At 35.4% G+C, this 25537-nt stretch overlaps 1 protein-coding gene across 1 annotated transcript in view; it reads right to left on the bottom strand.

Annotated features, from left to right (window-relative positions):
• Positions 1 to 25537, bottom strand: part of Dscam2 (Down syndrome cell adhesion molecule 2) — a 210552-nt gene that overhangs the window by 25192 nt on the left and 159823 nt on the right. Inside the window, exons 12-16 of the mRNA XM_075307282.1 lie at positions 24407 to 24557; positions 10355 to 10635; positions 9798 to 10286; positions 8384 to 9700; positions 3529 to 3816 (exon numbers count right to left, since the gene is read on the bottom strand). Of these exons, the coding sequence (XP_075163397.1) occupies positions 3529 to 3816; positions 8384 to 9700; positions 9798 to 10286; positions 10355 to 10635; positions 24407 to 24557 (2526 nt within the window). The remainder of the gene's footprint in view (positions 1 to 3528; positions 3817 to 8383; positions 9701 to 9797; positions 10287 to 10354; positions 10636 to 24406; positions 24558 to 25537) is intronic.

Below are 25537 nucleotides of genomic sequence, written 5' to 3'. Positions count from 1 at the left end.
ATTTTCGATACCATATCACATCCGTCAAATGTGTTGGGGGCTATATATAAAGGTTTGTCCCAAATACATACATTTAAATATCACTCGATCTGGACAGAATTTGATAGACTTCTACAAAATCTATACACTCAAAATTTAAGTCGGCTAATGCACTAGGGTGGAACACAATGTTAGTAAAAAAAAAATATGGGAAACATATAAATCTGAAGCAATTTTAAGGAAACTTCGCCAAAGGTTATTTATGATTTATCGCTCGATATATATGTATTAGAAGTTTAGGAAAATTAGAGTCATTTTTACAACTTTTCGACTAAGCAGTGGCGATTTTACAAGGAAAATGTTGGTATTTTGACCATTTTTGTCGAAATCGGAAAAACATATATATGGGAGCTATATCTAAATCTGAACCGATTTCAACCAAATTTGGCACGCATAGCTACAATGCTAATTCTACTCCTTGCGCAAAATTTCAACTAAATCGGAGTTAAAAATTGGCCTCTATTGTCATGTGAGTGTAAATCGGGCGAAAGCTATATATGGGAGCTATATCTAAATCTGAACCGATTTCAACCAAATTTGGCACGCATAGCAACAATGCTAATTCTACTCCCTGTGCAAAATTTCAACTAAATCGGAGTTAAAAATTGGCCTCTGTGGTCATATGAGTGTAAATCGGGTGAAATCTATATATGAGAGCTATATCTAAAGCTGAACCGATTTCAACCAAATTTGGCACGCATAGCTATAATGCTAAGTCTACTCCTTGTGCAAAATTTCAACCAAATTGGGGTAAAACTCTGGCTTCTGGGACCGTATTAGTCCATATCGGGCGAAAGATATATATGGGAGCTATATCTAAATCTGAACCGATTTCAATAAAATTTGGCACACTTGACTATAGTACTAATTGTTCTTCTTGTGCAAAATTTTAAGCAAATTAGGGTAAAACTCTGGCTTCTGGGGCCATATAAGTCCATATCGGGCGAAATATATATATGGGAGCTATATCTAAATCTGAACCGATTTCTTCCAAAATCAATAGGGATCTATTCTGAGCCAAAACACATACTTGTGCCAAATTTGAAGTCGATTGGACTAAAACTTCGACCTAGACTTTGATTACAAAAATGTGTTCACGGACAGACGGACAGACGGACATCGCTATATCGACTCAAGAGCCCACCCTGAGCATTTTTGCCAAAGACACCATGTGTCTATCTCGTCTCCTTCTGGGTGTTGCAAACATATGCACTAACTTATAATACCCTGTTCCACAGTGTGGAGCAGGGTATAACAAATAGTAATAATCGATTCGATTGTTTAAAAACTGCCCTTGATGGGAGGAATTGATCACGATTGCCAAATTTTGTAGAATTCTATCAAAAAAGGAAAACTTTTTACTGTTTGGTAGATTGGTAGATTTTGCAAAATACTCCTCTACAATTAATAACAAAAAATTTTTTTTTTTAATTTTCTATAGAAATAAAATTTTGACAAATTTTTTTTTTGGAAATAAAATTGACCAAATGTTCTATAGAAATAATATTTTGACAAAATTTTCTATAGAAATAAAATTTTTAAAAAATTTTTTATAGAAAAAAAATTTTGACAAAATGTTCCATAATATAATATGTTGACAAATATTTCTATAGAAATAAAATTTTGACAAATATTTCTATGGAAATAAAATTTTGACAAAATTTCCTATAGAAATAAAATTTTGAGAAAATTTTCTATTGAAATAAAATTTTGAAAAAATTTTCTATAAAAATAAAATTGTGTCAAAATGTTCTACAGATATAAAATTTACAAAATATTCTATAGAAATAAAATTGACAAAATGTTCTATAGAAATAAAATTTTGACAAAATGTTCCATAATATAATATTTTGACAAATATTTCTATAGAAATAAAATTTTGACAAAATTTTCTATGGAAATAAAATTTTGAAAAAATTTTCTATAGAAATAAAATTTTGACAAAATTTTCTATAGTAACAAAATTTTTGACAACTGCACTCAAATCGATTATTCGACTTTGGGAAAGGAAAATAGATATGCCTTCAAATTTGTTTAGTAGATTTTTGTTTTGGTAGGATTTGCAAAATACTCCTCTACAACTAATAATACATTTTTTTTAAATTTTCTATAGAAATAAAATTGTGAAAAAATGTTCTATAGAAATAAAATTGACAAAATTTTCTATAGAAATAAAATTTTGACAAACTTCTCTCTAGAAATAAAATTTTGAAAAAAATTTTCTATAGAAATAAAATTTTGATAAAATGTTCCATAATATAATATTTTGACAAATATTTCTATAGAAATAAAATGATGACAAAATGTTCCACAGAAATAAAACTTTGACAAAATTTTCTATAGAAATAAAATTTTGACAAAATTTTCTATAGAAATAAAATTTTGACAAAATTTTCTATAGAAATAAAATTTTGACAAAATTTTCTATAGAAATAAAATTTTGACAAAATTTTCTACAGAAATAAACTTTTGACAACTGCACTCAAATCAATGATTTGTTTTTGGCAAAGGAAAAGAGATATGCCTGCAAATTTGTTTAGGCAAAGCCAACTATCAGAAACCTTTCTCGGGAGGTTCAAATGTAGTTCACTTTGGGTTTAGTGAATTAGCAGAATTTATTCTGATAATTGGTTGATAGTTTTGCTGCAAGTAGAGGATGCTGATGAGGAATGTGGTAATTCCGAAACAGCTGTCCATCCAACCGTCTTACAGTAGAAGAAACAATTTTGACAAAATTTTCGATAGAAATAAAATTTTCCCAAAAATGTCTCTAGAAGCAAAACTTTCTATACACGTACAATTTTGACAAAATCTTCTATAGAAATAGAACTTTGAAAATTTGTTCTATAGAGATGATATTTTTACAAAAATTTCCATAGAAATAAAATTTTTGTAGAAAAAAAATGATTACAAAATTTTCTATTGGAATAAAAATTTGATAAAATTTTCGATATGAATAAAATTTCCTGATCATGGACAACAAACCCACACATTTTGAAGGAATTCCGAAAAGGATTATTTTTAATGGTTATTTCTTGTAACACATTGCATAAGATATTTTCAATTTGTTAAACAGTTTTACACCATGAAGTCAGCATGTGTATATCGTTTGGTATAGAGAATTGGAATTCTATAGAATTTGTGTATTGAATTCAAAAAAAAAAAAAGAAAAAGTGATTGTATTGCCATTGTACTTCTAACTAGGTATCCAGTTGATTTTGTTCGTACTGTTTATGATATTCTAAAGCACTTGAACACGAACAACACCCAATGGACATGATTATAAAGGACGATGGCCGACTAGGGTTTTCAATTGAACCCTCAGTCCTTTTTAGCATGCTACCAGCAGTAGGTCGGGCTAGTGCCTTTAGCAGGATATGGATGAGGGGACATTTGCCAATTGTTCAATAGTTTAAAGTTTGTATAGTGGTTGGTGGTGGTTGCTGTTGGCTTGTTTCCGCAATATTTATTGTTGCTCTAAATACTCACTGTGTCGGTAGCACATAAAAACCAATGCTATGGTGCATATCATGCCAGATACGGTTGCAATGCTCGGTATCAATAGGTTGACATTTCCGTAAAACACATTCGTACCACGCTGACCGCGTTGCACAATCTCGGGCGGTGGGGGATCGCCATCCTTGGTGAGTGTGACAAACGAGAATTCGGCTTGCGATACGCCGGCCACATTGTGTGCCTCCATGCGCAATTGATAGAGCGTGGATGGTTGGAGGCCAGATATTACAAAGCGTCGTTGTGGTTTGAGGGCATTTGACACTGCACAATTTCAGAAAAGCGTATTCAAAATGAAATGAATTATGACATCAATGGTTCCCCGAATCAGCATAAAACGTGGAGAAGCAAACGAGTATACGGAAGAAAATAAAACAGACAAAAAATATAAAATATAAGCATAGATTATTGTTCTGTGATAAATACCAATTACTGTTCATAACCAGATGCTCCCGAAAAAGGGCAGAATCTATTGTTTAATGTATGCATAATTGCTATGTTATTGGCATGTACGAATTTATGATGATTTTGTTTGCATTTAATGGTGATATTCATGGAAATATTTGCATTTACAAAAAAAAAAACAAGAAAAGAGGCAACTTTAAAATTGAGCCTATGGACATAACGCAAAGTTGTTATTCAGTGATCATGAGAATGTTCATTGTATGTTAGTGAGAAAAGTTTTGTTATAAAATCGGAAGTTCTTTGAAACAACGAAAAATTGCATTTTATTTAAGAATTAATTTCGATGGATCAAATTAAATGGAAAAGTATGTTTACTTTGGGAGCCACCGTGGTGCAATGGTTAGCATGCCCGCCTTGCATACACAAGGTCGTGGGTTCGATTCCTGCTTCGACCGAACACCAAAAAGTTTTTCAGCGGTGGATTATCCCACCTCAGTAATGCTGGTGACATTTCCGAGGGTTTCAAAGCTTCTCTAAATGGTTTCACTGCAATGTGGAACGCCGTTCGGACTCGGCTATAAAAAGGAGGTCCCTTGTCATTGAGCTTAACATGGAATCGGGCAGCACTCAGTGATAAGAGAGAAGTTCACCAATGTGGTATCACAATGGACTGAATAGTCTAAGAGAGCCTGATACATCGGGCTGCCACCTAACCTAACCTAACCTTGTTTACTTTATGATGATTTGAACCAAAGTTTGCATGGTTATAGGATATGGTTATAGGACAGCTATAGTGGCATGACGTAGCAAATTTAAATCGTATCGCACGAAATTTGCTTCTCCAGAAGGCTCGAGAAGTTTAATCTAGGGATCAGTTTATATGGGGCCTCCTTACAATTATGGAACTATTTTGGCCAATTTTTGAAAGACAATTAAAATATACACTCATAGAAAAAATCATGCACGGCGTGCTCATTTCAAAACGATTCGTTCATGAAAGTGAATCAACAAACATGTGGTGTCGAACTGTGAACAGACGGTGTCAATCTGACAACGACACCATGCGTTGTCAAAGCAACAACCAGCGTTCATGATCTGAAAACGTTATGGTTACGACTTTATAAACAACAAGTATATACGGCCGTAAGTTCGGCCAGGCCGAAGCTTATGTACCCTCTATCATGGATTGCGTAGAAACTTCATCTAAACACTGCCATCCACAATCGAATTACTTAAGTTGCGGTAACGCAACTTAGATTATTTTTGGCTCTAGTGGCAACCATGATTATGAACCGATATGGACAAATTTTTGTGTGATTGGACCAATTTTGGTATGGTTGTTAGCGACCATATACTAACACCACGTTCCTAATTTTAACCGGATCGGATGAATTTTGCTCCTCCAAGAGGCTCCGGAGGACAAATCTGGAGAATGTTTTATATGGTGGCTATATATAATTATGGACCGATATGGACCAATTCTGGCACGGTTGTTAAAGACCATATACCAATATCATGTACCAAATTTCAGGCGGATCGGATGAAATTTGCTTCTCTTTGAGGCTCCGCAACCCAAATCTGGGGATCGGTTTATATGGGCACTATATATAATTATGGAGCGATGTGAACCAATTTTTGCACGGTTGTTAGAGACCATATACCAATATCATGTACCAAATTTCAGGCGGATCGGATGAAATTTGCTTCTCTTTGAGGCTCCGCAACCCAAATCTGGGGATCGGTTTATATGGGCGCTATATATAATTATGGACCGATGTGGACCAATTTTTGCACGGTTGTTAGAGACCATATACCAATACCATGTACCAAATTTCAGCCGGATCGGATGAAACTTGCTTCTCTTTGAGGCTCCGCAATCCAAATCTGGGGATCGGTTTATATGGGGGCTATATATAATTATGGACCGATGTGCATGATTGTTAAAGACCATATACCAACACCATGTACCAAATTTCAGCCGGATCGAATGAAATATGCTTCTCTTAGAGGCTCCACAAGCCAAATCTGGGGATCGGTTTATATGGGGGCTATATATAATTAAGGACCGATGTGAACCAATTTTTGCATGGTTGTTAGAGACCATATACCAACATCATGTACCAAATTTCAGCCGGATCGGATGAAATTTTCTTCTCTTTGAGGCTCCGCAAGCCAAATCTGGGGATCGGTGTATATGGGGGCTATATATAATTATGGACCGATGTGAATCAATTTTTGCATGGTTGTTAGAGACCATATACCAACACTACGTACCAAATTTCAGCCGGATCGGATGAAATTTGCATCTCTTTTAGGCTCCCCAAGTCAAATCTGGGGATCGGTTTATATGGGGGCTATATATAATTACGGACCGATGTGAACCTATTTTTGCATGGTTATTAGAGGTCATATACCAACATCATATACCAAATTTCAACCGGATCGGATGAAATATGCTTCTGTTAGAGGCTCCACAAGCCAAATCTGAGGGTCCCTTTATATGGGGGCTATACGTAAAAGTGGACCGATATGGCCCATTTTCAATACCATCCGACCTACATCGATAACAACTACTTGTGCCAAGTTTCAAGTCGATAGCTTGTTTCGTTCGGAAGTTAGCGTGATTTCAACAGACGGACGGACGGACGGACATGCTTAGATCGACTCAGAATTTCACCACGACCCAGAATATATATACTTTATGGAGTCTTAGAGCACCCCCATCCTATGATGGAGGGTATAAAAATAAAAAAATATTTCCGCTAGCGTGACTCGAACCTGTGTTTTCTGCACCATACGCGTTAGCAGTAGCCTTCGCACATTGCACCACCGAGGGAGTTGCCATAATAACGTCTAACGATTATTTTAAGACTTTTCATGGCCAAAGAAAAACGAATGCCGTTCATGAAATCGTGAACGCCTGTGGACGTAACTGTGAACATTCCGTTTTGATTTTTTGTCAACGTTTCCGTTTCATTTTGTCACCGTCCGTTCACGACTATGGAACGTAATTTTTTCTATTAGTGTATATATACAAACATCATGTCAGCAGGCTGATATCTATTGCAACCACCTGCATTTCTCAACCACTCGTCAGACAGATTAATTGCAGCGTCAGCACATAATATTGATTACAATCTTACAAAAGCTTTTTGACATTTTGCATTCAAAAATAAAGTTATTCATGATGGAATTCAAGCATAGTAGTGCCATTGCTTTATATTTGTGAAACCACAAGTGGCTATAGTTCCTCTCAGCATTTAAATGTGAACAAAGCCCTTGTTTCCGGTATCATTGCTCGTCATCGCGTCGAAAAAGTGGATGAAAAAAGACTTTGACGATACCAGAAGTGATGAATGTCATATTTGATCGAAATCCACGACGCAATGGTAGAAAACTTGCTCGAGAGTATATTGCGAGAACGGATACAACACACACTGAAAAATGAGCTTGGAGTAAAGTCATTGATGCTTCAAAACTTTGGTTGTCCGATAACGCACAACCAAAGTTAGACTAGAAAAATCCATGGAGTTGCTTCGCGTACACTAAAGGGGCCAGTTATCGAATTTCGTATACCTCGGTGAGAAGCCATTACTAAGGGAGCAGTTATCAAAGAGAACATCTGAAAATGTACATCACCGATTGGTAGCCGGCCGATTGACCGCTCCCCATTCGTATTCATTCACGTTGGGGTTAAAATAAATAACGAATATTATGTCCGAAAGACTGTACTGAAAGCCTGAGTAGACAAACATGGACATTTCAACGGGACTCCGAACGCATCAACCAAGAATGCTTAGATAAGAAGATTCCTCGTTTCCGCAGAATGGCCACAAAAATCTCAGAATTTCAATCCATAGGACTTTTACGCCTGGGGCATTTGGGAGAGTAAGGTCTATAATCTTAAGATGGCGCTATGCAGGGAATGCACCAAAATTCCAAAGAGCCACAATGAAAGAATATTTTTTTTTTTTTGAAGAACGCAACCGACTAAAAATGGCTTAATTTCTCCGGATCTCAATCCTTGGGACTCTGGGACATTTTGGAGATTAAGGTTGGTACTAAAAGTACCAATGTTTTGAAATGCCGCAGAGTCACGTTCGTGCAGCGTGTGAGTGTGTGGCGGTTTAAAGGTAATAATTCGTTAACAGATGCTAGGCTATTCAGTTCATTGTTATACCATTCTATTATCATTGAGCGCTTGTCGCTTCTATGTGTAGCTCAATTACAAAGGACCTCCAAACAGCGTTTTACATTGCGCGAAACCTCCCACCGAATCTTTGAAACAATTTAGCTTAATTGTCAAATGAGGTAGTTAATTTTTTCCCATAACATAATAATGCTTAGTACACATCGCCCCACGGGAGCTTTTCACTGGTTAAAAAACTCTCGTCCTTTCAGTAACTTATTTCCATCATCTTCTTACCTAAAATCCAATCTTTATCAGGATCATCTGTTACCGGTCTATACTGCAGAACGAAATACAGCATAGGGCATCCATTGTCAGGCCATGTATGCAGTCGTATGCTTACAGCAGTAGAGTTTGGAGCAATAAGCGTAGTACTCGAAGGCACTCCCGGCGATTGTCCCTGAGTTCGTACATGAAGTGTTATACTTGCCGGCGAGGTACCTACTTTATTGTGCGCTGTTAAATGAATTTGATATGTGCTACCGCATACTAATCCTTTAAGCTCATGACTGGACGCATGTCGTGACAGTTGTTTTTCCTCAATATTTCCGGGTGTACGACGATAGTATAGACTGTAGCCGGTGATGGGAGCATTACCAGTGAAACCACATTTCCAATGCATGAGAATACTGCTAGTCGTAGCGCTGGTAACATATAGGACAGGAGCGGACGGAGGTACTTGAACTAGAAGCATATGAGTCAGACGATCTGTTCCTATGCCATTATCTACCTGGCAGCTGTAATTTCCACTGTCCGATACTTGCAGATTGGATATGATCAAATCACCAGAGTCTAGGAGTTGAGTGTTTTGCATACCTCCCTGCCTGAGGGGTATATCGGCCTTGAACCAATCACGTTTTGGTTTTCCCACTGCCGTACATGCCAGTGTCACCGTTGAACGCCAAGGTCTGACAATAGGTCCACCAAAGGACACAATTCGAGCTGGTACACGAGTTGTAGTAATCTGGGAGGCAACTCTTGAACTTTTGCCCTCTCCCACACGAGTGGAAGCTGTTACCCAAAATTGATATTCTATATGAGGATGTAGATTTTTCGCTTCATAATAGGTCTGTTGGGATGGAAGACTTCTTTTCTCATTGTTCAGCTCTTCGCGACCATTCACAACGCGCGTATAGAGATTATATTTAGTAATAACTCCATTTGGTTCGGTGGGAGGTAGCCATGAAATATACAACGATTGAGGTGAACTAACGACCACTTTGATATCGGCCGGAGCCTCAGGGGCATCTTCTTCGGTATGACAATAAATCGAATTTGAGAGAACACCATCACCCATACGTGTATGGGCCAGAACTTGTATGCTGTAATTGGTGAATTTTCGTAAACCAGTTAGCACAGTTGTTAGGGCTGTAGTTTTACGCGATTCCACTTCATCTTTGCTTGGCGAGTAGTCATCCAGTATGGGTTCAAATATAAGCTTATAACCCTGCAATATACCATTGGTATGATGAATCGGTGGCGGTTGCCAAGATACTTGAAGCGATTGTGAGGTGAGGGCAGCACAGCGAATATCTTCGGGTGCACGGCTAGGAACTGTAAAAGAAGATTAAAATTAAATACACATTAGAATCGAAAATATATATAAATGGGAGAGAGAAACTGACAACTAGATAATTTTCACAACACTTACCATCTTCCATAGTTTGTGCTGAAGCTGGCTCCGATAATGGTCCAGGGCCAACTTGATTAAATGCTTGAACAACCACATTATATCGGGCGTAGCGTTGTAGACCCGTTAGTAATAGCTCCCCAGTGCCACCATCCCCATCACCTGAGACTGAGGTAAAATTGAAGGCACTCGTACCCGAACTGGCCAATTTATAGCCCACATTGTAACCTTGTATATCACCATGTCTCAATTCTGCCAAAGGGGCTATCCAACTAACCAATAGTTCAGTGGACGAAAGAGGACGTACGGACAAATTTAAAGGAGGCCCAGCGGGCCTCTGGGGCTCTGTGCGAATTACCAACTCCTGGCTTGGTGAACTACGACCCGCTGTGCCTTCTGCTATAACACGAAAAGCATATCGTGTGGCAGGTTTTAAATTCTCGATCAAAGCATTATAGCTAGGTGGATCTTTGACATCTACATGTTGCCATTGATCCAAAAATCCTGGGGCTTATAAAAAAAAATGGCAATCAGTTGTGTTACCAAATTCCATGTACTCAAAATAACCTTTCGCTTACCATCCATTTCCTTATATTCTACAATGTATTTGGAGACATCTCCGGAATTTTGTGTCTTTGGCTGCCACTTAAGATTAACGGAGCGGCTTGATATCATTGCTGCTTCTAGTACAGAAGGTGGTTGTGGTGGCTCCTGTACTTGTAGTTGTACCAACTGCTGATCATTGCCATATAAATTGCTGGCTCGACAAAAGTATGGCCCACTATCGGTAGCATCTACCAAGCGAATTTGCAATTCTGCTGATACACCATCGGGAGTTGCTTCTTGTTTCACGGAAATCCTGTAATGTACGATAAATGAGAAGGATTGTTCAATAAATATACAGTTAATCGAAAGTGGATGTAATATGATTGTCCTGCACAGTGTTCAAATGTTCATTTATGAGTCAATACCCCGAAATATTCAACACCGAAAACTATCATCCGCAAATTCTAAAGCAAATCATTAAGTCAAACGATAAAGGCAGTGATGCATATTTCTAGAGGACTAATATGCATTATAACCGATATGGCAAGTTTGCTTATTTACATGATGGGAAGTGAGGAAGTGGAATCTTTAACAGATCACCTTGTAGGTTACCTGAAGTACGGCAAGTACATCACTTCATCCATTTCCGAGCTTACCGAAGCATACACACAAACAAACATAATTCGGTTTTTAGAAAGGGTGAGTGTTAAGCTTTTGACAAATTTGGTTTTAACAGCTGATGCACGTTTCGTGATTGGTCTTTATTTTAACCATGAATCGTTTTATAGGGGAACAACCTTGCAAATTATTGAATTTTATTATAAAAATGTGTCCCCTTTTAAGAGAGTTCATCGCGCGAGCTCGTGTTCAGCGACGTATCTGTTTTTTATACCCACCACCATAGAATAGTGACGGGGGTATAATAAGTTTGTCATTTCGTTTGTAACACATCGAAATATCGACTTCCGACTATATCCGTCTGTCTAGCTGTCTGTTGTAATCACGCTACAGTCTTCAATAATGAAGCTATCGTGCTGAAATTTTTACAGGTCAAGTCCGAAGATGGGCTATATCGGTCCAGGTTTTGATATAGTCCCCATATAAACCGAACGCCCAAATTGGGGCTTGGACTTTTCAAAATCGTAGTTTTTATCCAATTTGTCTGAAATAAAAGATGTGTGTCGAATGTTGTGAGTGTCGGTCCCTGTTTTGATATAGCTCCCATATATCCCGATCTCCGGATTTTATTTCTTGGGCTTCTTAGAAACCGTAGTTTTTTCCAATTTGCCTGAAATTAGATATCTAGCGGTATTTTAGGACCATAAAGAGGTGTGCCAAAAATGGTGATTATTAGTCCATGTTTTGGTATAGTCCCCATATAGACCGATCTCCCGATTTTACTTCTTGAGCTTCTAGAATCCGTAGTTTTTATCCAATTAGGCTAAAATTGGCAATCAAAAGGTATTTTGGGACCACAAATACGTGTGCCGAAAATGGCGTGTATCGTTCATGTTTTGATATAGCCCCCATATAGACCGATCGCCCGATTTTACTTCTTGGACTTCTAGAAACCGTAGTTTTTATCCAATTTGGGCTTCTAGAAAACGTACTTTTTATCCAATGTGCCTGAAATTGAAAATCTCGAGGTTTTTAGAACTATTAATAGGTCAGGTTTTGATATAGCCCCCCTTACAAACCGGCCCTCCGATTTGGGGTCTACACTAATAGAAAAATTGCGTTTCACAATCGTGAACGGACGGTGACAAAATGAAACGGAAACGTTCACAAAAAATCAAAACGGAATGTTCACGATTTTGTCCACGGGCGTTCACGATTTCATGAACGGCATTCGTTTTTCTTTTTTCATGAAAATTCTTAAAATAATCGTCAGACGTTGTTATGGCAACTCCGCCGGTGGTGCAATGAGCTAAAGTGACTGGTAACGCGTGTGGTGCACACAACACAGGTTCGAGTCACGGCAGCGGATTTTTTTTTTTTTTAATTTTGTTTATAAATTCGTAACCATTACGTTTTCAGATCATGAACGCTCGTTGTTGTTTTGGCAACGGATGGTGTCATTTTAACGTTGTCAGATTGACCCCGTCTGTTCTCAGTTTGACAACACATGTGTGTTGATTCACTTTCATGAACGAAACGTTTTGAAATGACAACGCCGTTCATGATTTTTTCTATGGGTGTAGATTCTAGAACCTTCATATAGACCGATTTTAATTCTTGAGGGTATAGAAGGTGCACTGATCATGAAAATTGCTTGAAACTGAATGTAAAATTTGCAGATTTTACTTCTCCTAATCATTTATATAATGGGGGTAAAAACCTACCGATTTAATCATTTTCTTGCACACTTACATGAGATGATTATGATTCCTCTAAAACTCAAACAAAAATTGTTCTTACAAATCCAGAATCTGATCTAGTATTCATAGGTAGAATTTTGAACTGATCTGCTTGGGAGAATATTTGTCATAAAACTCCCTAAAGTTCTATATATTATCAAGTAAACCGCTACACTGAAAAAAATATTGTCGTGAGGTTAAAGGATTTCTTGCCTCTAAAATACGAATGCAAATTTTGCTTAGCATAGAAAAATCATTTCTCTAATATAAAGCTTTTTTCCTTGTCCAAAAGTCGATAAACTTTTCAATAAAGTCGTATTGTCCTTATAATTAAGTGATTTCACTTAAAAATGGGTATCATAACATGAAAGAAAAAATGTTTGACTTGACTTTAATAATTCAGAAAAATTCTTTAAATTTAATGAAATTGTCTTTAAATTTTTAGTCTTTTTGCATCTTGACTACAAAGAAAAAAATCGTTAAATATAGGACGTGTTTTTCAACACTTTATTGTAAAGAGGTTTTTTACTTAAAACATAGCATAATTTCTACTGGAAATCGAGTCTGAATTTGGAAAATAAAGTTGTCGTTAACTCGATTTTAAAGGACTTTGATAGCATAGGAAGAAAAAAAGGTGAAAAAGCGAAAAATTAAAATTTGCTTCCTAGAAGCAAGTACACAAAAATTTAAATTTAAAAGAGAATTCTGTCTTAAAAGTATCCTTAGTTGTATTCTCCGCTTCTTTTGCTCGGAATCAATACCGAAATTTTTAAAGTAAAGTCAAAATCTTTGGAACCGGGCATGCTTTTTTTTTAGTGTACGTCGAAGAATTTTCAATAGAAACTATTATATTATATTCATTCAAGATTCGGCCCGACCTAACTTTCTGAAATATATACTTGTTTTTGCTAAATGCGTACATAAATAGGCATTCCAGAAGCATTGCACAAGCTTCCTAAGCATACGGAAAAAGTCACAATTTGGTACGGTTTATGGGCTGGTGGCATTATTGGACTTTACTTCTTTAAAAATTATACTGTAACGACGGAGTTTACCACGAAAATTTTTATTACCACGAAGAGTTTCAAATTTGTAGAAGCGGATGGTTGCATAGGTTTCAGGGGGCACTCGAGAACGTGACTGTGATTGTGAATGCGGAGCTACGGGTGAGACCTTGCGGACCTCAACTTACTTCGCGAACCAATTATGGTACGTGTGACGTCGTGTTTGGTTGGAGATGGAATAGGAATAGGAGAAATTTGGGAACACGTGGTTAGAGTGATCGCACACCCATATGTGCGGAGTAGGAGAAAAATTGGGACATTGGGAAATACAGGGCTTGAGTGATCGCACACCCTATATGCGGAATAGGAGAAGGTAACATGTAACTAGAGTGATCGCACACCCCTAGCTGCGGAGTGTGACACACTTCAATATAATGTTAAACCTATTCTCTGGGTAAAATGTCAAGTCAATTTGAGTAAAATCCCATTAAAATGGGTATAAAATATGAAATACGAGTATTTTACCCTATTTCCCCAAATCAGGCAGACACATATGTATGTGGGAGCTATATCTAAATATTAACAGATTTTAATGAAAAATTGATACATATAGCTAAAATGTTAATTCTATTTTCAGTGCAAAATTTTGAATTTATGTCGGGCGTAAGATATACTTATATGGGAACTATATCTAAATCTGAATCGATTTCAACCAAAGTGTAAACTTTGAAGCAAGATACGGTGAAACTCTGACCTCTGGGACCATATGGGTGTATATCGGGCTAAAGATGTATATGGGAGCTATATCTAAATCTGAACCGATTTTGACCAAATTTTGCATACGTACAAAAAAAAGTTTACTTGGATCCAAAGATTTTGACCTTCTCCTACGGATTTTGGTATTGATTCCGAACTAGGGATGCCAGACGTGCTCTTTTAAAGAGCACATGTGCTCTTTTTTACAAAATGTGCTCTTAAAACAAGATAGGCTAAAAGAGCACGCAAAAGTGCTCTATTTTTAGTTAAGTTCTCTTTTTGTGCTCTTTTTATGTATCACAACAAATATTACACCAACGCGTTTCAATAAATGGTAAAAGTGAACTGAACATACGTAAATGTCACACTACGAGATTTTCCTAAGCCGTTATTTTCTAATTAAATAGTGTTTTACTTTATATATCAGAGTCGTAAAAGAGCACGTCGATGTTGCTTCTTCACTTTGAACTCTGTTCCAAATGTAAACAAACTTTTTTCAATAACATTTTTCACAAAACACCAAAAAATGGCTTGAAAAGTATTGTAAGAAAATTAGCGTGAGTTGAAAGTGGTTTATTTTATGTTTATGTTATGAACCTTTTTCTTATGTTTAAATCAATTATATTTCAATAAATTGGAATTATACTACGTTCGCACTAGACACGAAATCTCGCTATTTAGAATCAATATTTCTTTACAAATCTCAAGTGTTCGCACTGGCAAAATAACGAGATTTCGTAGATTTCAATACATATCAATACAAACACAAACCCGTATGTGATTTTGTTGCAATCCTCCACGAGCCAGCTGATATTTGCCTATTGCAAATCTACTGAGATCTTGGAGGATTACGGCCAAAATCCTCGTTTACGAGGTTTTCGTGTCTAGTGCGAACGTAGTATTAAATGTTTTTATTTTATTTGAAAAAGTGTGCTCTTTTTTTCGTATGTGCTCTTTTTATAAGCTGAATGTGCTCTTTTTGCCTCTTCAAAATCTGGCATCCCTATTCCGAACCAAAGATGCGGCTACTTTAAAATAAAATAAAAACATTTTTTAGCGACCTATCTGGCCTTAAATCTAGGATTAATAAAATTAAAATTAGTATTCAGATCTCATTTATCGAATTTTAATTTTCTTTTCGCGGATTTCTTGAATGAAAAAAAAAATTAAGACAATAAACTTTGTTTTACTTAAAATGTCATTATTTTAATGAAATTTGTCCTTAATATTTTGTAAATTGCGCATCCTAAAATTTAGGTTGCATAGTAAATATTTTTTAGTGTAAATATTTTTATCACGTAAATATTTTTTTAGTGTAGTTAAAAATTTAATTCTACTATCTTTGCAAAATTTAACGTGAATCGGAGACAAAACTTTGGGCTCATACGAGTGTAAATCGGGCGAAAGATATATGTATCTAACTCTCAACTGATTTCAAATTTGCCATACTTGACGATACTATCAGTTGTAATCCTTGTGCAAAATTTGAAGCAAATTAACGTCAAATGCTGGCCTGTAGGGCCATATAAATGAACATCGGGCGAAGGAGATATATATATATATATATATATATATATATATATATATATATATATATATATATATATATATATATATATATATATATATATATATATATATATATATATATATATATATATATATATATATATATATATATATATATATATATATATATATATATATATATATATATATATATATATATATATATATATATATATATATATATATATAAATCTAAACCGATTTGCCTCAAATTTTGCAAGTTTTACGAGAATTACAATAGATTCAGGTATGATAAACTGGAAGAAGATCGGTTCATAAAGATGTCAATTATTATCAAATCGGCAGCTATATGTTATACAATATCTTAAAGACTCTATGCCAATTTTGAGAACGATAGAACTTAAACTTATATAAGAGTATAAATGCACCCAAAAAAAATAAACCCACAATGAAAGAAAATTTAGGCTTATTTTTTTCGGATTACATTTACAGACGCATGTCGTAGAAGGAAAGTACTTTTCCCCAGGCATACCTTTGACCATGAAATAAGTAATGCTTTAAAAGCACATAATCACCTAATATGTAATCGCTTATTCATAGATATACCAAAGTTAGCCAAATAGCAACTTATTGCCTCAGGTAACCAAACCTCGAAAATTCTCTAGCCGATTACAATGGATCAAAATATGGCAAGTAATGCTGTAGTATGAACATTACTTGAATAGAAACGAATATTGTACAACTAAACAAAAATGTAACAAATCATCTAAATAAGAATACACTCAAATTAATTCCACACATAAAATAGAAATAAATGTTGTAGGTTAATGGAGATGGATTCACATTCAGGGTTGGCCTGTCGCAAACTGTGACTTTTGTGATATACGTTTACGACGGTATATGTCGCAAAAGTCGTAAACCTAATGTAGAAAACCTAATTTTGAATAAAAGAAAACGTGAATATTTATACCTTAAACCACATCACCCAGAAAAAAGTGACCCCTTCTTTAAGTTAAAATGAACTCATTGTGAAGAAAGTTGAACTTCGTATAGCGCCAAAGACATTTTTATTTGTTTGAACGATGCATTCCATATATTAGTTAACATTTTCCTATATTTATGTACCACTATACTACAGAATGAAAAAATTTAACTGATTTGAATTCATATATAGAATGATTTTATTGAAATTTTTTCATTCACATGGACAAAACTTACACATTTGTGGTAAAACTTTTACTTCATAATTAGAACTGCTTACCTTCGTTATTAAATACAATTTTATTTATTTATATAAGCAATTTTATCTTCAATAAAAGACATGTTTTATTAATATATTGGAAATATTTATTAAGAATCAACAGCATCGAATCTCCTTGAAATATTAGTTTATTATTCCGCTGTTTCCAATTTCCATGTGATATTATCAACTGAAAAACGCACTTTTTCTTCTTCTTGTACTTTTCACTAATAAGTTGCTGCCTAACGATTTTGTCCTCCTTTTACAATTTCAATACCTACAAATATAAAAAATCATAAACCATTTTTGTTGCAAAAGGTTAACGTCACTGAATATTACCTGATAATTGAAGATTCCAAAATGAAGACAAATGAAAGGGTTGTTATTCTGCTGGTGTTTTCTTTCTTTATATACCATCACGAACATTGATAAATTTATTTTCAAAAAACGAAAATTTTTCTCACTAATTTAAAATAATAAATATTTTATATATTTTATTTGTAATTTATTATATTATTTTACCATATTATTTTTTAACAATCTTTCTGTATACCACAACAATGCGATTCCAACTAAAAAAACAACCCACGCGCAAACATATCGATTACACCCACGCGCAAACACATCGATTGCGATGACAGGTATCGATTACAGGTAGACAATAGAAATATAGGAAAATTTCCTATATTCTAACAAGTGTGTTTCCTTAAGTTTTGAAAGGATTGCATACTTCTTAGTACGAATGAACTAAAATATTTTTCTATGCCAAGTGTTGTTCGTATGTATGAAAAACTTTCTATTATAAAGGAAGTCGCAATTATCATTTTATAAGAAATTTTACCAATTTTGAGGAAACTTGGTTTTAGTTCGGTTTTTGTTTATTTTTACGAATGCTTTGTTATCGGTGAATAAAATTTTCTTGTTCAGTAGTAAATTCTTATACCCAGCGAAGAAAATAGTATGAGTAAAATTCCATGCCTTATTCTAGTTAATGAACTATTCCTAACTGCTTACAGTTTAGGATTTTTTTACTGAAACGAGTAAATTTTATTATTTCTCACAAAAATTTACCTTAATGGAAATAAAATGGATAAACTATATTGATGAAAATTTTTTCCTTTAGTTTCGAAGGCACTTTTTTCTGGGTGATAGTGGTCAGGAGGGTATAACCACTTTGGTCTGCCAAAAAAATGTTCCTACCAGAAATATTGATTTTAGAACCCATAGAATATATACCGATCGACTCAGAGTCTAGCGCTTGGTGTCCGTCCGTCCTTCTGCAGGATTCCGGTCTCAATTATTAAGCGATTTTGATGAAATTTGGTACAGCACGTTTTTTGGGTACAAGGATTGAATTTGGAAGAAATCGGTTCAGATTTAGATATATCTACCATATATATGTATCGCCCGATTTTCAAAAATTTTCCCTAATAACTCTATTTCTTATACCCACCACCATAGAATGGTGACGGGGGTATAATAATTTTGTTATTCCGTTTGTAACACATCGAAATATCGATTTCCGACTATATAAAGTATATATATTCTTGATCAGGGAGAAATTCTAAGACGATATAACGACGTCCGTCTGTCTGTCTGTTGTAATCACGCTACAGTCTTCAATAATGAAGCAATCGTGCTGAAATTTTGCACAAACTCGTCTTTTGTCTGCAGGCGGTCAAGTTCGAAGATGGGCTATATCGGTCCAGGTTTTGATATAGTCCCCATATAAACCGACCTCCCGATTTGGGGTCTTGTGCTTATAGAAATCGTAGTTTTTATCCAATTTGCCAGAAATTTGAAATCTAGAGGTATTTTATGACCATAAAGAGGTGTGCCAAAAATGGTGAGTATCGGTCCATGTTTTGGTATAGCCCCCATATAGACCGATCTCCCGATTTTATTTCTTGGGCTTTTAGAAACCGCAGTTTTTATTCCATTTACCTGAAATTGGAAATCTAGAGGTATTGTAGGACCACAAATACGTGTGCCAAAAGTTGTGAGTATCGGTCCATATTTTGGTGTAGCCCCCATATAGACCGATCTTCCGATTTTACTTCTTGGGCTTATAGAAACCACAGTTTTTATACAATTTACCTGAAATTGGAAATCGAGAGGTACTTTACAACCGTAAAGAGGTGTGCCAAAAATGGTGAGCATCGGTCCATGTTTTGGTATGGTCCCCATATAAACCGACCTCCCGATTTTGGGTCTTGGACTAATAGAAACCGTAGTTTTTATCCAATTTACCAGAAATTGGAAATCTTGAGGTATTTTAGGACAGTAAAAAGGTGCGCCGAAAATGGTGAGTATCGGTCCATATTTTGGTATAGCCCCCATATAGACCGATTTCCCGATTTTACTTCTTGGGCTTCTAGAATCCGAAGTTTTTATCCAATTTGCCTGAAATTGGAAATCTAGAGGTATTTTCGGGCCATAAATACGTGTGTCAAAAACGGTGAGTATCGGTCCATCTCCCGATTTAACTCCTTGGGTTTCTAGAAACCGTAGTTCTTATCTGATTTGCCTGAAATTGCAAATATTCTGGTATTTTGGGCTCACAAAAACGAGTATCGGATAAATTTTTTATCGGTCCATTTGGTAATGCTTCCCTATATACCAACTTCACTTCTTGAGGGTGTAGAACGCGCACTGATCATGAAAATTGCTTGAAACTCAATGTAAAATTTCCAGATGTTACTTCTCGGGTGAAAATCTACAGATTTAAGATTTCAAATCAAGTCGTTATTTTATAATTTTCCTGCACACCTACAAAAGATGTTAATGATTCCTCTAAAACTCAAACAAAAATGGTTCTTATAAATCCAGGATCTGATATAGTCCTCATAGGTGAAATCTTTAAATTTATCTTCGGGAAGTGTCCTCAAGTCCTCAAGCCCTCCTGAAATTTCAAAGGAAACCCTAATATTTGGTTCATGGTGGTGGGTATTTAAGATTCGGCCCGTCCGAACTTACTGCTGTATATACTTGTTTTTTTACCAAAATAGCCTTATTTATTACCCGATCTTACTAAATTTTAGCAAAAGATAACCTTCTGTTGCATCAATCAAACCTGCCAAATAAACGGTTCAGATTTAGATATAGCTCCCATATATATTCTGGGCTATGGTGAAATTCTGAGTCAATCTACACACACAAAACTTTTTTTTCTGATTCAATCACCAAATTAATTGATCCAATTAATTTTTTAATTGAAATGTCTTCAATCACGAAAATGATAGTATCAATCACAGTTTTAATTGGACATAGAAAAAATTCTTTATTAAAAAATTAATTGATTTTTTCAGCAAATTTCAATTAATTTTTTAATTGATTCAATTAAAAATTTAATTGATGTTGATTGCAAAACTCAATTAATTTATTAAGTAAAAAAGGTAACTATTTTTAATTACTTTCTGAATTGGCTTAGAGTTTTTATTTGGATTAACAAATGATTGTTTGAAATACATTTTTAATTAAAAATTAAAAAAAAATCAGCGCTTTTTTTAACTGAATTAGTCTTCCGAATTTGATTAAAAAGTTAATTGTATCAATTAATTTTTTAATTAAAAATTTTAAAATTTTCAATCATTGACTTAATTAACTTAATGTTTCTATCATGATTAAAAAGTTAATTGTATCAATTAATTTATTAATTGAAAAAATTTTCAACTTCAATTAACTTTTTAATTGGAAATATTTTGGTGATATTTTTTTCTGTGTTAGCATTTCCGTCCATCCATCCGTCTGTTGAAATCACGCTATTTTCCGAACGAAACAAGCTATCGACTTGATACTTGGCACAAGTAGTTGTTATTGATGTAGGTCAGTTGGTATTGCAAATGGGCCATATCGGTTCACTTTTACGTATAGCCCCCATATAAACGGACCCCCAGATTTGGCTTGCGTAGCCTCTAAGAGAAGCATATTTCATCCGATCTGGCTGAAATTTGGTACATGATGTTGGTATATGGTCTCTAAGAACCTTGCAAAAATTTGTCCACATCGGCCCACAATTATATATAGCCCCCATATAAACCGATCACCAGATTTGGCGTGCGGAGCTTTTAAAAGAAGCAAATTTCATCCGATCCGGCTGAAATTTGGAACATGGTGTTGGCATATAGTCTCTAACAATAATAATTATACCTAATGGTACCATCATTCATTCTATTTTATTAAGTCACTAACAGCGAGCCACCGTGGTGCAATGGTTAGCATGCCCGCCTTGCATACACAAGGTCGTGGGTTCGATTCCTGCTACGACCGAACACCAAAAAGTTTTTCAGCGGTGGATTATCCCACCTCAGTAATGCTGGTGACATTTCTGAGGGTTTCAAAGCTTCTCTAAATGGTTTCACTGGAATGTGGAACGCCGTTCGGACTCGGCTATAAAAAGGAGGTCCCTTTGTCATTGAGCTTAACATGGAATCGGGCAGCACTCAGTGATAAGAGAGAAGTTCACCACTGTGGTATCACAATGGACTGAATAGTCTAAGTAAGCCTGATACATCGGGCTGCCACATAACCTAACCTAACCTAACCTAACAGCAAAATACATTACATTTTGAAAATATCAATTCGAAAATTACCGAGGAGTATTTATTATTTTCATTACAGGTTATTCATTATAACTCACCGCAATGTAATGCAATGTGTAATGACATCTTTACTCCTGGTAATGTAAATTGTAATGAGATGTGGTTACCTAGTTTTTGCTGGGTAGTTTTCTAATTGCAACATGTTTGAAAAATGTTGTAAAAATTACTCATTTTAGTAAAATTTACTCGTTTATGAACTCAATTTGGGTAAACTTGTCCCATTTTGGGAAAATATGAAATATTTCATTATATCCACCACCATAGAATGGTGACGGGGGTATAATAAGTTTGTCATTCCGTTTGTAACACATCGAAATATCGATTTCCGACTATATAAAGTATATATATTCTTGATCAGGGAGAAATTCTAAGACGATATAACGATGCCCGTCTGTCCGTCTGTCCGTCTGTCTGTCTGTTGTAATCACGCTACAGCCTTCAATAATGAAGCAATCGTGCTGAAATTTTGCACAAACTCGTCTTTTGTCTGCAGGCAGGTCAAGTTCGAAGATGGGCTATATCGGTCCAGGTTTTTATATAGTCCCCATATAAACCGACCTCCCGATTTGGGGTCTTGGGCTTATAGAAATCGTAGTTTTTATCCAATTTGCCTGAAATTTGAAATCTAGAGGTATTTTATGACCATAAAGAGGTGTGCCAAAAATGGTGAGTATCGGTCTATGTTTTGGTATAGCCCCCATATAGACCGATCTCCCGATTTGAATTCTTGGGCTTATAGAAACCGCAGTTTTTATTCAATTTACCTGAAATTGGAAATCTAGAGGTATTGTATGACCACAAATACGTGTGCCAAAAATTGTGAGTATCGGTCCATATTTTGGTATATCCCCCATATAGACCGATCTCCCGATTTGGGGTCTTGGGCTTATAGAAACCGTAGTTTTTATCCAATTTGTCTGAAGTTGGAAATCTAGAGGTATTATAGGACCACAAATACGTGTGCCAAAAATTGTGAGTATCGGTCCATATTTTGGTATATCCCCCATATAGACCGATCTCCGGATTTTACTTCTTGGGCTTATAGAAACCGCAGTTTTTATTCAATTTACCTGAAATTGGAAATCTAGAAGTATTGTAGGACCACAAATACGTGTGACAAAAATTGTGAGTATCGGCCCATGTTTTGGTATAGCCCCCATATAAAACGACCTCCCGATTTGGGGTCTTGGGCTTATAGAAACCGTAGTTTTTATCCAATTTGTCTGAAGTTGGAAATCTAGAGGTATTTTAGGACCGTAAAGAGGTGTGCCGAAGATGGTGAGTATCGGTCCATATTTTGGTATAGCCCCCATATAGACCGATTTCCCGATTTTACATCTTGGGCTTCTAGAATCCGTACTTTATATACAATTTGCCTGAAATTGGAAATTTATAGGTATTTTAGGACCATAAAGAGGTGTGCCACAAATGGTGAGTATCGGTCCATGTTTTGGTGTAACCCCCATATAGACCGATATCCCGATTTTACTTCTTGGGCTTCTAGAATCTGAAATTTTTATCCAATTTGTCTGAAATTGGAAATCTAGAGGTATTTTCGGGTCATAAAGAGGTGTGCCGAAAACGGTGAGTATCGGTCCATATTTTTGTATATCCCCCATAAGAACGATCTCCCGATTTAACCCCTTGGGTTTCTAGAAACCGTAGTTTTTATCTGATTTGCCTGAAATTGTAAATATTCTGGTATTTTAGGCTCACAAAAACGTGTATCGGATTATGTTTTTATCGGTCCATTTGGTAATGCCTCCATATAGACCGACTTCACTTCTTGAGGGTGTAGAAGGCGCACTGATCATGAAAATTGCTTGAAACTCAATGTAAAATTTCCAGATTTTACTTCTACAGATTTAAGATTTCAAATCAAGACGTTATTTTATAATTTTCTTGCACACTTACAAGAGATGTTAATGATTCCTCTAAAACTCAAACAAAAATGGTTCTTATAAATCCAGAATCTGATATAGTCCTCATAGGTGAAATCTTTAAATTTATCTTCGGGAAGTGTCCTCAAGTCCTCAAGCCCTCCTGAAATTTCAAAGGAAACCCTAATATTTGGTTCATGGTGGTGGGTATTTAAGATTCGGCCCGGCCGAACTTAGTGCTGTATATACTTGTTTTTTAGTAAACATACAAGTGTACATTAAAGTAAGCAAACATTATTAAAATAAGGAACATTTGCGCCCACATTGGGCAAAATTTAATTAAAATCAACTAATTTTAATGAACTAATATAAAGTTAAGTTGGGCAAAATTTAATTAAAATCAACTAATTTTCATGAACTAATATAAAGTTAAGTTGGCAGCCTCTTTTTTGAGTGTAATATCAATATTAATATTATTAATCACTGATTAAATTAATAAATTTCGCTTTGATTCACTGTCATTGTCCCAGGTAAAATCAACTCCATTTGTTGAAGCAAACAAAAACAAAAACTACTCCACTATTTCACAAGGGGAATTTCACAAAGGCATTCGTTAAACGTGAATCAATGCAACAGAGAAAAATTGCATTCCCTTAGTAAAGAGGCATAAAGTTTCCTAAAAAAAATGCAAAGTAAAGTAATGAAGTTATACATACTTGTAATTTGTCGATGGATTGAGGGTGCTTTTGCCGGAACGCATCCAAACGATATTAATCGGTTTGTCACCGCTCACCGAACACTGCAATACAGCTGTGTCACCCTTTTTCACCGTCACCGAGCGTGATGTCGATTGGAAATAGGGCGATGCTTTTGACATTTCATTTGTGGCATCAGCAATATCAGCATTGGTAGTTCACCAGGAACAAATATCGGATTCAGGGCGTCGTCATCATGATGGTGGCATATGGTGAAATGAGACATTAAAATGAAACGAAAAGAAAAAACTATGTGTAAATTAAAATGAAAAAGAGACCATGAAGGCGTACTTAATACGGTATCGTGTAAGTGAGTCAGTGAGTGATGCGAGTAGTGCACAATGTAGCTTGCTGTGGTCTTTACGATTTTGTGAAATGGTCAAGGGAATAATATAAGCTAGCTTTTACTTAATTCCCATTGAGACATGTCAATTTGTAAAATGTTCCAATTGATAGGAATTCACAGTTGTCATGTAATCAGCACTTCATTAATATTCTTTAATTACAAAATATAGTAGATTGAAAGCTGCTGCGGTATGACAAATAATGAAGTCCCAGTGGATAATATAGTTTAATGGCATAGTCCACAGGGAAGTGTTTAAGTGATTGGCATTATTGAATAGTCTTTATGATGATTTGATTGCTGCACAAAGAACTATGTTATCAGGTACCCAGCAAAAAAAGTGTCGCCAAAAAAGTATTGACAATGTTCTTTTGGGATCCGGAAGTGGTGCAAAATTGACGCAGAAGCGATGAATTTAACATGGGCTTGTCATAGGATGGAAGTCGTCCATTTGAACAGCCGTTGCACTGAATTTGCATCACTTCTTTAGGTGTGAGCCGAATTCAATATTTTGGGTGTAGATTAAATAATTCTGTGATATTTTGTCGGAAACGTTTCACCTCAAATATTTTCAAAAATGCACAAATTTTTCAGATTGGATTTAGCATTTTTGTCGACAAAAAATAAATGAGTTGTACCATTTTATGATTTCTTACTCTTTTTTAACCTATTTGAAACAAAAAAGTTACAACTATCCGTTAAAAGTATGAAAAAATATATAAAGAATTTAATTAAAAGAACTTCCTGGG

This window comes from Haematobia irritans, chromosome 4 (genome assembly GCF_050003625.1).
Source record: "Haematobia irritans isolate KBUSLIRL chromosome 4, ASM5000362v1, whole genome shotgun sequence".
Classification (NCBI taxonomy): Eukaryota; Metazoa; Arthropoda; class Insecta; order Diptera; family Muscidae; genus Haematobia; species Haematobia irritans.
Note: the sequence above shows the minus strand (reverse complement) of the source record. Positions and strands in the feature narration are given on the sequence as shown.